Source organism: Xyrauchen texanus, chromosome 45, assembly GCF_025860055.1.
Source record: "Xyrauchen texanus isolate HMW12.3.18 chromosome 45, RBS_HiC_50CHRs, whole genome shotgun sequence".
Taxonomy (NCBI): Eukaryota; Metazoa; Chordata; class Actinopteri; order Cypriniformes; family Catostomidae; genus Xyrauchen; species Xyrauchen texanus.
The window spans coordinates 20,001,515-20,015,554 of NC_068320.1; the positions used below are offsets into that span (position 1 = coordinate 20,001,515).

Consider the following 14,040-nt stretch of genomic DNA (forward strand, 5'->3'; position numbering starts at 1 on the left):
ACAGTTTCTTGTTTTCTGTCTTGCAATTGAAGTTCAAACAAATTAGTTTTCCTTTCAGAATGCATTGATTTCACTACGTTTACACCTCTCATTCACACTGGAACACCATTTTTCTCAAGCAAAAGAATTGACGAAAACGCTCTCCATTAACACATACTTTGGAAAACAATGATGTTATGAAACTGAAGACTGAGGAGTATTTAGATGGGAATTAGTCTAAATGAGGATGTGATTTCCTTGCAGCATCTCAATCCAGGATCTCTTTCAAAGCTAAATTAATTACAATGGGCACAAAATGTATACGTTTGAAGTGTCAAGTTCACTCTTTCTCAGAGCCATGACTCCTGTAGTTCTGAAGTATTTGAAATGTATTCCCCTTGAACATGGGTTCTGTTTTCATTTTGAATGTTTTGAAGTGTGCAGAGACATGTGCATGAGTTAAACTAAAGCGCTTCAAATGCCACTAACAATACAGTTTCTACTGTTTTTTTTCCTAGACAGGCCAAGTAAGAAATTAAAGAACCAAAATTAAAATAAAAACAACAACAACAACATTGACTTAATTGGAAGAGGATGACGAAACCCCTCCCTCCATTTCTTTCAACTGTTTAAAGTCAGACATCTAAGGAGTTATTTCGTTCAAGGAGCGCATGTTCCACTTTCATGTAATAATTTATGTCCATTTCAACCATCACAGAGCAGCTAAATCCGGAACAAAAACAGAGAGAGAGAAGGTACGTGAAGGAGAAACCACGGAATTAAAGAGGAGGAGGGAAGAGACGACTAAGTAAAGGAAAGAATGAGTGATAAGGGAGAAAAAGGATGGAAGGGAAGGAAGAAGGCAGATACACTCTAGTCCAATTAGCCTCTCGGTGTGGAGTAATAGCACGAGTATGAAATGGATGGATGAATAGTGTTAGCTCCTTTACAGCAAAACCACAGGGGTTATTCCACATGACAAAGAGCCTTTAATTACCTCATTCTGGGCTCTTTATTTCCCTGTGGTTGTGCCACACTATAAATCTTTCAAATAAATCTTTTCTCTCATGCTCCTATTTGAGCTATGAAACCTGTCATGTACATCTGTGGAGAAAAACAAACTCATCAAAACACTATCATTTTTTCTCCTTTTCCTCTGCGACCATAATACGAAATAGTTATTTCCTTGGTGGAACTTGATAATCATAATTCTGACCTACAACCCCAATTCCAAAAAGTTGGGACAGTATGAAAAAAGCTAATAAAAAAAAGAGTGATTTGTAAATTATATTCACCCTTTGCTATATTGAAAAGCAATACAACTACACATTAAATGATGTTTTTATGTACAGTAATTTCAAATTTCAAGTTGGGACAGTCGAGTGTTTTCCACTGTGAAACATCACCATTTGTTCTAATAACACTTATTAAGCATTTGGGTACTTAAGACACAAGCTTGTTAAATTTAGAAAGTGGAATTTTCCCCCATTGTTCCATTATGTAGGTCTTTAGTTGCTCAATTGTATGGGGTCTTCATAATGCAACACATATTCTCAATTGGTCAGGACTGCAGGCAGGCCAATCTAGCACCCACACTCTCTGCTCACACAGCTATGCACTTGAAATCTGGGGAGTATGTGGTTTGAAGTTGTCCTGCTGGAAAAGACGGTGCTGGATGGCAGAATATGTTGCTCCGATATTTGTACATATCTGTCTGCAATCGTGGTGTTCTCACAGATGTGCCAGTTACCCATGCCATGGGCATGGTCCATACAGACACTGGCATTTAGACCTGATGCTAATAACAGCTTGGATGGCCCTCTTTCTATTTGGCCCAGATGGTTTGTTTTTCAAAAATGTTTTGAAATGTGGACTCCTTGGACCAAAGCACAGTTCCACTGTTCTACTTTCCATCTAAGATGAGACCGAGCCCAGAGAAGTGAGCAGTGCCTCTGGACAGTGTTGATATAGGGCTTCTGCTTTGTATAGTAAAGTCAAAGTGCAAGTTAACTTGCATCTGTGGACACAGCAGTGAGTGGTGTTGACTAACAAAGGTTTACTAAAGTAATCCCAAGCCCATGTTCATGATATACATTACAGATGAATGCCATTTTTTAAGACAGTGATGTCTGAGGGATCAGAGATCACACACATTCAGAAGTCGTTTTCATCTTGCCCTTTACACACAGAGATCTCCTTGAATCTTTTAACTATATTGTGCACTGAAGAGGGTGAAAAGCCCAAAATCATTCCAATTTGTTTTTGGGGAACATTATTCTCAAAGTGCTGGATTATTTTCTGAAGCATCTCTTGGCAAATTGACAAGTCTTGAACGATCATTGCTTTTGAAAGTCTAGGCTGTTTTTGGAGGCACCACATACATTATACAGTAGAATGACGCAATTGCCTCACCTGTTTAAAATCTCCTGTTTCAAATCGCCTTGTTATTTCAACTTGACACATTGTCATTAGTCTTAAATTAGTCCTGTCTCAACTTTTTTGGAGCATATTGCAATCAACTGATTTGAAATTACTGTAAATAAAACAGAGAAGTCTCTCTTTGGCATAGGCCCCGTCTGGCAGTCCGAAAAAGCTGTACTCGGAACGTCATATCTTGCCGGAGATAGGAGGCAGGGGCGAGGGGCCTACCCCCCTGCAGGACGGGACTCAACTGGTGGTGGTGGGGTGGTGGAGGTTGCCGTGTTAGCAGACTGAAACAGCAATGTGATAGATTGTGAGCAGGCTTATAAAGAAATGGCTTACATGTGATTGGCTGGGAATTACCCAGCTAATGTTGCGATGATATACAGCTGCTAGTCTTCCCGCTAGAACTACGCTATGGTTACATGTGTCGTTGTAGTGCTTTCACTATAGCAAAGGGTGAATAGAATTTTCAAATCACTCCTTTTTGTTTTTATTAGCATTTTTAATATGGTCCCAACTTTCTTTTTTTTTTTTTTGGAATTGGGGTTATACAGTATGAGGGAAATTGTGGGCAAACAAGCACATGAAAAGCCAGAGGAGGTTCTTTGTAGTCAAAAACCATAACATTAAACAGTGATTCCTCCTATTGTAGCTCTTAAATGGTGTAATCGGCCCCACAAAAGCGCTTGTAGGTAAAAAGAGGCATAAAAAGGATGGTTTGCCTGAAACTGAAAATTCTGTTGTCATCTACTCCCTCTCATGTTGTTCCAAACCCATGACTTTCTTTCTTTTTTGAACCACAAAAGGAGATGTTAGGCAGAATGACAGCCTAGTCACAATTAACTGTCATTGTATGAAATACAATGAATCTCAAGGTGATTGAGTTTTTCATCAATGTTTTCACAGAGTAAAGCTGTATTCTACCAAAATAACTGCAATATTTTCAGTATGAAACAATTGCGTGAGTGTGAGGGAATTAAAATAAATTAGTAAGGAAGTCAGAGTTGTGTTAATATATTTAACGTTTTGTTAAGTAATTAAGAGAAGTGCCACTTGAGCCCCTGCCCCCCAAAATGTCTGTGCATGTCCCTGCTTGGCCTTGTGCGAAATGAAACGAAGTATCACCTAGCCTGCATATATGTCTATGAAGTCCAAAAGACCATAGGGTGTGCAATTTGTGATTTTAGTGCCCACCATATGTGTCCGCTTTGTGCTCTCAATGCAACTTGTGCCAGGCCCGCACTGATGTGGAATCCACAGTAGACGACTATCCAACAGTCTGTATGCCATTACATCACCAAAGTCTGGAATCCTTGGAGGACCACTATGGCTTCGGGCAGCATTTGGGACAGGGCCTTTGTGGTCTCCTAGTTGTGTCGACACACCTGAGAGGAGTTGGATCACCAATAATAAACCTGCATCACTGCATTTCTCCAGGGCCATGCTCTAACTATGCAACCCATGATCAGGGTGTGCTAATGAGGGTAACCCCACACAGGCATGCTTTTACAAACATAATAGTTAGTTCCTTTCACATCTTGTACCATAGCCTGACCTCAGCACAACCCTGTCAGCATGACCAGGAAACAACCTCTTACCCTGCTCTGAGCAAGACTGTTCAATCTGTTGAAAACCGCGCCAACTGTAAACTTGTGATCCTATCCCCTTAGAGGAAATTAAGCCTATTGCTTAACCTACAGTGTCCATAATGAATATCATAGATTAATCTGCAAAATCCCCACATAAGCATATCTTTGGGAAGGATAAATTCCTTGCAGGCATTGAAGTTTTTGGCCTTAACTGACTCAATGAGAGGAGAATCTATTAAAGTCCCCATGTTACTCCATAAATCTCTTTTCAACCTCTTGGAAGAACTCTTTATGTGACTTCATAACCTCAAAGGAGAGGGGGAGCAGCAAGAGGCAGGAAACGGATTGGAATATGGGCAGAAAGGAAAGAAACGAACAGGGTAAAGTGTATTTCTGTGAAAAAGAATGATGGGTATTGTAGAGGATCACAGGGCATTTCATTTACAAGACATTCTCATTGTACCCGAGTGCTTTAATGCTGATTTATTTACCCCTCTTCACCTCTCTCCCGTATCTGTACGTCTTCAGCTCTGACAGCTGCTCACTTAATAGATCCCATTTGACTAATATAAGCCAATTAAAATGCTGCTGATTTAATTAAGCCAGGCAGAATCAGCCTATGCCAGAAGAAGAGTCCATTAAAGAGGTGATAGAGGCCAATGAAGAGGAGGCCATTCATGCTGTGAACCAAAGTCACATCCCATCCCTCTCCCTCCCTCCAATCTGCACATTGCCATTCGAGAACTCCACGAGGTCTGGACATTGACACCGGATCACATACTCAAGTTAAGGAATTAATTATTTCTTGATCTTTTTATATATATATATATATATATATATATATATATATATATATATATATATATATATATATATATATACACATACAAACACACACATACACACACACACACACTGGCAGCCAAAAGTTTGGAATAATGTACATATTTTGCTCTTATGGAAAGAAATTGGTACTTTTATTCACCAAAGTGGCATTCAACTGATCACAATTTATAGTCAGTACATTAATAACATGAAATATTTTTACAGATCTTGCCATTCTAGCAGTCAGTTTGTTGTTCAGATACTCAGGTGACCTTTCACCCCACGCTTCCTGTAGCACTTACCATAGATGTGGCTGTCTTATCTGGCACTTCTTACACACCTTACAGTCTAGCTGATCCCACAAAAGCTCAATGTGGTTAAGATCCATAACACTCTTTTCCACTGATCTGTTTGTTATACATTGTCTGTTTCTTTGTCAACTCTAACCTTTTCTTTTTGTGTTCCCGTTTCAAAATGGCTTTTTCTTTGCAATTCTTCCCATAAGCCATGCACCCCTGAGTCTTCTCTTTACTGTTGTACATGAAACTGGTGTTGAGCAAGTAGAATTCAATGAAGCTGTCAGCTGAGGACATGTGAGGCGTCTATTTCTCAAACTAGAGCCTCTGATGTACTTATCCTCTTGTTTAGTTGTACATCTGGTCTTCCACATCTCTTTCTGTCCATGTTAGAGCCAGTTGTCCTTTGACTTTGAAGACTGTAGTGCACACCTTTGTATGAAACCTTCAGTTTTTGGCAATTTTAAGCATTGTATAGCCTTCATTCCTCAAAACAATGATTGACTTATGAGTTTCTTTTTGCCATTTATGACCTAATATTAACCTTAAGACATGCCAGTCTCTATTGCATACTGTGGAAACTCAAAAACAAACACAAAGACAATGTTAAGCTTCATTTAACAAACCAAATAGCTTTTAGCAGTGTTTGATATAATAGCAAGTGATTTCTAGTACCAAATTTGTAATTTAGCATGATTATACAAGGATAAGGTGTTGGAGTGATGGGAATTTTGCATGATCCCATGATGCACTTCACAAAATAGATGGCATCATGAGGAAGGAAAATTATGAAGCAACATCTCAAGATATCAGCTAGGAAATTAAAGCTCTTCCAAATGGACAATGACCCCAAGCATACCTCCAAAGTTGTGGTAAAATGGCTTCAGGACAAAAAAGTCAAGGTACTGGAGTGGTCATCACAAAGCCCTGACCTCAATCCAATATAAAATTTGTGGGAAGAACTGAAAAAGCATGTGCGAGCAAGGAGACATAAAAACCTGACTCAGTTACACCAGTTCTGTCCGGAGGAATGGGCCAAAATTCCAGCAACTTATGGTGAGAAGTTTGTGGAAGGCTATCCAAAAAGGTTTGACCCAAGTTAAACAATTTAAAGGCAATGATACCAAATACTAACAAAGTGTATGTAAACTTCTGACCCACTGGGACATTTCACATTCTTAAAATAAAGTAAATGTCCTAACTGACCTAAGACAGGAAATGTTTTCTATTATTAAATGTCAGGAATTGTGAAAAACTGAGTTTAAATGTATTTGGCTAAGGTGTATGTAAACTTCTGACTTCAACTGTGTATATTTATATGTGTATGTATATATATATATATATATATATATATTCTACATTTGCATGTTTTGCTGCACCTTTGATATGGTTATTAGATTTTTTAATATAATTACTATAAACTAATTAAACTTTCTAATTAAAAACGCAAATGTGATTTATATTTCTTGTGTTCAGAAGACAATTACATGGTTCTTTTCAACAGAAACATTAATTTAATTGGAGATATTTACAGTCTTTAAGAAAAAATAAATCGTTTTTGATCCATGGCACAGAGTTTTAATATACACTTTTGTAATACTTTTGTTTTGTTCACCCACAAATGAAATTCTCTCATCATTAACTCATTCCCATGCCATCCCAGATGTGTATGACTTTCTTTCTTCTGCTGAACACAAATTAAGATTTTTAGAAGAATATCTCAGCTCTGTAGGTCGTAATTGTATGGCACCCCACTATCCCACAACCATTGTCAATATTTTTCCTTTTCAAGAACTTGTCCATGTTTTCTGTCCGTCTTAGTTTACTTGTAATGTTTGAAAATCGGCTATGCAAAAAACTAAAAAAGTCACATAGGTAGGCTACGCTGTGTGAGGTCACAGGTGGCAAGAGTGCTAAATGGGTAATGAAAACACAACAAATTAGCTTCTTTTCTAATTTGTAGATTTGTTCTTGCAATGTCACAACAACTTACAGGGATGAAAACTCATGAGGGGTGAAAAAGGTAAGACAATCACTGGTCCTTGAACATGAAAAACTACAATATGAAAAAAAAACGTTACTAAAAAAGTGGAACTCAGATGAAAAAAAGATTATAAATGTGGGAATTTTTTTTTTTATATGATTCCTTTAACCAAAAATAATGCAAGCAATTACATGTATCTCTGAAATCTGTTCAATCCACAAGTTTTGGTCTGAATTGCACTAATGCTTCAATACTCAGGTGATTGCTTTTTTGAGGCAGGTTTAAAAGAACATCTGTGGTACCAGCTTGTCATTTTCCAGTTCTTGTCATCACGATATTATTCCAACCAGGAGATATGCGACAAAACGGAGCACTGGTTATCTCACGCAAACAGAGTAAAGCTCTGCATACTTTAAGAATGGTGAGAGATAAAAGAAACCACAACATCTAGATCAGAATGAGACCTGAGAAGTTAAGCAGTCCCTGCTGGGTATATCCATATCTTTGGGATTTTGTGCAAGGCTACAGCCGTTTAAGACACTCTGGTATCTTGCGTAGAGTTCCGCGTGATTGAGACTATCTTTACGGGTAATTAAAATTCTCAATCATTCTCTCACACGGACAGATTGAAGGTGCCAGAGGGCTGAATATAATCTAGTAGCAACCGTGACTTTCTCGCTGCTTTAATGCTGGCTTTTATCTCAGTGAAACCACACTGATATTTGAAACATTCTTAAACTTCAATTGCTCTTTGGAGCATGGAGCTTCATTATAAGTCATCTAATCTCAAAACCTGGCTCACATTGTCTAAAGCAGCCACCTTACTGAAATCCCTCCCCCTGCTCTCCATGCCACTGATCTACCCCTGTCATCCACCTCCTCCAGTGTAGGAAATGAGGCATTACAAAGTGATGCACACATTTAGAGAGCCAGGCCACATTCAGTCAGAGCAGGTAAAGTTGTTTAGCAATGTCTACTGTGTGGCACTAAAAGAGAGTTACATTTCTTCCCAAAAAGAAGAGATTTTGAAGATTAATTCTCTATCGAGTTTTAAATCAACAAAACCTACCTTCCTACCCTAAACCTTAAACCTAACCCTAACCCTAACATATAGTGTCATAAATACATGATTACAATTAATCTGGAGCTTTCAAGCTCAAAACTTATAAAAAAGAACCATAAATGTATCACGAAAGTGGTCCATACGACTTCTTACATCTTCGGAAGCCTTATGATAGATTTGTGTGAGAAACAGACTGAATTTAAAGTTGTTATTCACTAAACATCTTCCCTTCCACTGCAGCTCTCAAAACTGAAATGTGCATCATTAGATGCTTGAAGAGATACGCAAGAACGAATGCCATTTGGCGTCATTGGCATGGCCATTTACACAGTCTACACAAATTTTTTAGCTTATTTCAGAGGTTGGAAGATTATTAGTGAATAAAGACATACATTTTGGCCTGTTTGTCACACAAAGATATCATATGGCTTCAGAGGACTTAAAATACAACACACAAGTCATATGCAGTGCTTTTATGATTTTTTTCGTGGTGCTGTTTTTTGCTATTTTGGAGCTTGACTGACCCCGTCCCCATTCACTTACATTATATGGATAAAAGCAAGCAGGATATCCTTCAACTATTTACATTTTGTATTAATTGGAAGAGAGAAAGTCAAACATCTTTGGAACAACATAAGGGAGAGTAAATGATGACAGAATTTTTAATTTTGGGTGAACTGTTCCATCAAAAGGAAGGGAAGTTAAACTGTGTGGCGTCTATGTTTTCATAGATATCAAAACGTAGTCAATCAAACATTAAATCTTTACATTAAAACATTTCTCAGCCTTGGCTTTTGCTAGGGTGAACTTGACTTTACCAGGTCAGATCTCTGCTGTAGTGCCTGCCTCAAGCACCCTTCAAACTCCTCTTGATGGGCTTACTGAGGCAATGCAATAAAGTCTGTAATGAGTAACAGCATGCTTGCCTGCAGAGAGAGGAGACAGGTACATGGGCCGCATCACTGAAGCCCTTCAGCTGCGGGTCTGTTTGGAAGAAATAGTTCATGACCAGCTGGCTTCGACAAGTCATCATCTCACCCTAACACTTACTCACACACACCACTCCACCATTAAGACAGCACTGAGTGTGAGCCCGTAATTTCATTTTCTTATTGATGTCATCCGATTTGACAGGCGAGAAACGACACAACACAAATTGCTCACAATAAAATGGGGCAATACACTTCAGATATGAATTTCTCTCTCACACATATAATTTCACCCCTTTCACTCCTATCTCCAAACCTAATACTTTCTTTACAGAACAGTGTAGACTAGAGGGAATGGGATCAGGACATGACAGAGGTTGGATTCGAACCTGCAACCCAGTAAGAACAAAAACTCCTATATATCTTAAGCATGTACACTATCAACTTTGCCATAGCTCCAAAAACCTCATATTTTCTTATTATTAAAGGTGAGGTTCACCCAAAAATGTTTTACTTACCTTCAAAATTTACTGACAGCCTCAATCACTTTCATTGCATTGCCTATTTTTCTCATTGTATCTAAAGGAGCAAGGAGGAATTTCTAACATTTCTTCAGTCAAGGAAAGCATTACTCACAAAGTGAAAAGTAAAGATTAAAATCGACTGAATATGTCAAAAAACATATGCAAACAATAGATAACACATAAAAAGCATGAGGCAGATACTGAACCACACTGAATTGTTGAACTTGGGTGTAAAACTGGTCCAAACTTAAAGCAAAGAAATTCTAAATTGAAAGCCAGATCAAATTTACTTCAGATAATGTGCATCCTATCAGCCAGGCACAGGCATCAGATTGCCACTTGCAGGGCGCGTTATGACACACACAGTAATGCACTTCAAAGGCATGCCGATCAAAGCACTGGGTGTGCATTGGAGCATGTGGTTTGATTTATCCCCACAAGAGTGACTCGGGACTGTATCTGCCCACCGGCAACCCCGCGTTCGTCTCCAGAGCAGTGCAGAGTGCAGCACAGGGCGACCTCAACGTGCAGCAGGCTGCTTCAGCACCATGGAGAGTGCCCGTTTGACATGCTGAACGCAGGTTGGAGGCTCGGAGATGCCACGCTGAGGCGTTGAGTGAAGGGATTAATGAATGAATAACACACCAATGGGGGTTGTATTATTTTTATCGCATTCAGTGCTTCATGTCACAAGAAATCACCCTTTTTGCCCCAGTTTCTCTGTGTGTTCATTGACTAGATGGAAATTAAACATTACACTTGTTCCTGCTGCTAGATAACAGTGTATAGATGTTAATGGCCTTTTTAATTGTGTGTGTGTGTGTGTGTGTGTGTGTGTGTGTGTGTGTGTGTGTGTGTGTGTGATGAGAGAGAGAGAGAGAGAGAGAGAGAGAGAGAGAAAGAGCGAGAGAGAGAGAATGTAGGGAGATAGAGGGCCCAACTAACATGTTCTTGGTTCCCAGAACAAAGCTTTAAGCCAAAAATGAAAATTCTCTCATCATTTACTCACCCTCATGCCATTATTTATGATTTTTTTTCTAATAACGAACACAAATATTTTTAGAAAAAAACTCTGACCTGTACGTCCTAATAATGCATGTACCGAAATTGTGAAGCTCCAAAACCACATAAAGGCAGCATAAAAGTAATCCATACGACTCCAGTGGTTAAATCCAAGTCTTCTGAAGTGATATGATAGTTGTGGGTGAAAAACATATCAATATTGAAGTTTTTTTTTACTCTCAATCTCCTCTTTTACGTTCTCATTCTTATTTTGTTTATGGTGATTTGTATTCTTTGTGCATATCGCCACCAATTGGACAAGGAGGAGAATTTATAGTAAAAAAAATAACTTTTTTTACTCACCCACACCTATTATATCACTTCTGAAGACATGGATTTAACCACTGGAGTCGTATGGGTTGATTTTACATTGCATTTATGGCGTTTTTGGAGCTTTCTGGAATTTTGGTATCAATTCACTTGCATTTTGAGGACCTAGAGATCTGAGATATTCTTCTAAAGAAAATCATATACATCTGGAATGGTATGAGGGTGAGTAAATTATAAGAATTTTAATTTTGGGGTGAACTATCCATATAAATTCTCGCACCTCACTGCAAACCAAACTGCAGCACTACATCAATAACCAGCCTTCAAGACAAGTCTTGTTTTGATCTATTTTGATACGTTCTTTATGAGTTCCATTAAGGTTGTCAATAAAAAACAACCTACAACGTTCAGGGAAGGTTAGTTTATAGTTATAAAAAATAAAACCCTAAAAGAACGTTCCTAGATCGTTAGGAGTTGGTTCCAGAAAAGTAACCAAATTGGAATAATTCGCTAACTTTCTGTGTTTGCCATATATTTATTTTATTTATATGCATTCAATTTTATTGATCTCTCCCTGGTCTTGGTGTTTGCCATCTTTAGCTCTTTACTTTTCGAGATGCTTTGGTGTTAAAAAAAAAAAAACCTGCTCTAAAGCAGTCTTAAGCAGTGTTGACAGATGGTCATGCGCAAAAACATACTAATTCAGAGGTTTGCGCAGTATAGTGAAACAACAACTTCAACTCACCCAAGCGTTGTCATGGTGACGATGGTGTACCAGAAAGCCGCCGGTATGCTTGTGAACTTGCTGGAGGACGAGCCCTTTTCTGCGTAGAACATTACGGTGGCGAAGATGATGATGGCCATGGTGAGGGAGAAGAGCAGGAAGCCCAACTCAGACGCACAGCTCTTAAGCGTGTACCCCAGGATTCGCAGTCCCGCAGAGTGCCGCGAAAATTTGAAAATTCGGAAGACTCTGAAGACCCTAAGGGTGACGAAGGCCCCACTCACGTCCTCGTTGTCCGTCATGACCAGGCCGATGTAGTAAGGCATGATGGCTACCACGTCAATGATGCTCATGACGCTCTTGACGAACTTGTACCTGCTGGGAGCGGCGATCAGACGGAGGAGGTACTCGACGGTGAAGATCATAACACAGGCCGTATCCAAACAGAAGAACGCGAGCGCGTAGCGCTCCCCACAGGAGAACTCTTTGAGCCTGTTTTGCGCGTTGCCGCACGGGACCGTCTCCACCACGTTGGCCATAACGGAGATGGCTATGAAAAAGCCCGTGACGTAATAAAACACCAGCGCCATGGTGCTCGTGTGAGGGTTCTCAAAAGCGCGCCACATGGACTCACGGAACGACATATCCGGCGGCGCCATATCGTTGTTGTTTTCGTTCTCTTCATCGTCTTGAATTCTCTCCGCATTCTCCCGCCTGCGATCTTTGTACTCCTCATAGCAACAGTCACCAATGATCTCGGGAATGATGCCAAAGAAGGCCAGCTCCTCGTCGTACGCGGAGATGCACTCGTGGCGAGGGTAGTGCAGTTTCCCGGTGCGGTAAAAGTTGAGGATGTGTCTGAAGATGTCCGGGTCGCGGTCGAAAAAGTACTCGTTGGTCTCCTCGTGGTAAAAGAAGTCGCGCTCGGTGCTTCCAAGTAAGGTGTCGGGGTACCTCTCCAAAGTATTCCGCCAAGTTTGAAACTTTGAGCCGCTGACGTTCAAGATAATCAGCCCGTCCTGACCTAGCCTCTTCTCCCGTGGTGGAGGCGGCATCGGCGCGTTCGCCACGGGCATCCATCCTATGGCCGCGGCGCGCGCGAATGGTAGCCAAGCTGCGACTCCAGCTGCCATGATGACCCAATGTGCGCGACCCGGTGCAACTGAAGCAGAGTCGGTGCTCCGTTTTGCGCTCACAGATCCACCACGCAGGGAAAGGACATCTGGAGAGACACAACGCGCAGCCACTCGATGTAAAAAGTTCAAAGAAGACTACTGTTCACATGCAGCAGAAGATTGCATAACGATAGCTACGATGCATATTAATTTTCCTGATCAAAGTGTGACTGAATTCGAACGGCAAAGTGGAAATATAGTGATTCTGAGCGCAGAAATGAATGTGTGAAATGGCGTATGCATGCGTAAAAGGAACGGATTTTCATTCAAGCATGAATGCTTCAGTATGAATTTGATTTAAATGTACAGTGCTCGGGAATAAGAATAGAAAAACTTACCTCCTCATAAATACGTTTTGATAAAATGGTGGGTTTTACATATAGATCTCCAGTTATAGTCCCCTTTGCTTTACCTTCGTTACAAATTAGCACCCAAAAGTATTCGAAAATGCGTCTCCGTAGCCGGTGCAAAGCAAACGCAACAAGTTCAGAAGTCAGGGAGGTTATTGAGGTACAGCAGTCCGTCCAAGGGCATGCCTTTTTTAATCAGCCTCAGCTCACACGTTTCACACTGGCGCTCTTGGAGAAAACTGCCACAGTAGTCCTTTCATAGGAAAGCAAGTCCAACCCGTCAAGTGTGCGTTTAGTGTTCAAATCGCTAACAAAAATACCACTCTACTATCCGTTTTCTTTTCTTCTTCTTCAAATTGTAGGCTAATCCTTTTGCAGGGTCTAGCAGTAGCGTAAACTAAAAGTGCGCCCGAGTTCAAAGTAAATCAGCAACAAATGATTCCGTGGAACTTGCTGCTTTCGCTTCCGACAGAGATCTGTGAGGATGCGGTGAAGCCCAAGTTGCTCTCTGCTTGGATGCGTGTCACGTGCTACGGGAATCGGTTAACACATGAATGTAAAACAGCCTATATACATAGTGCACCATTCACATTCACTATGTTAAACTACCGTATGCGTACACTCTGTGTTTAATGTTGTAATGTTAATAAATTACACTTGATTAAGTTCTAAATGGAAAGGATAAACAGCCTTTTAATGCACTGCATAAAGTTATTCAATTGCTCTCTTTGAGTTATTATAAGAAATATATTTTCAATAGAACTCAGTTGCGTATATTTTCTCAGCTCAGGTTATTGAATTATATTTTCACCAATGATACAGTACATTCACAGGGGCGATGCCACT

At 40.0% G+C, this 14,040-nt stretch overlaps 1 protein-coding gene across 3 annotated transcripts in view; it reads right to left on the reverse strand.

The window, feature by feature from the left end:
* The window catches only part of LOC127637553 (potassium voltage-gated channel subfamily D member 2-like), a 175,278-nt gene extending 161,471 nt beyond the window's left edge, over nt 1-13,807 (reverse strand). For 2 of the 3 annotated variants that reach the window (XM_052118660.1, XM_052118658.1), the window contains exons 1-2: nt 13,183-13,805; nt 11,691-12,891 (exon numbers count right to left, since the gene is read on the reverse strand). In XM_052118660.1, the coding sequence (XP_051974620.1) occupies nt 11,691-12,802 (1,112 nt within the window). In that variant the 5' untranslated portion in view covers nt 12,803-12,891; nt 13,183-13,805. Of the gene's footprint in view, nt 1-11,690; nt 12,892-13,182 lie in introns of all 3 variants that reach the window. The other variant, XM_052118659.1, reaches the window with a different exon arrangement.
* Between the last annotated feature and the right edge of the window lie 233 nt (nt 13,808-14,040).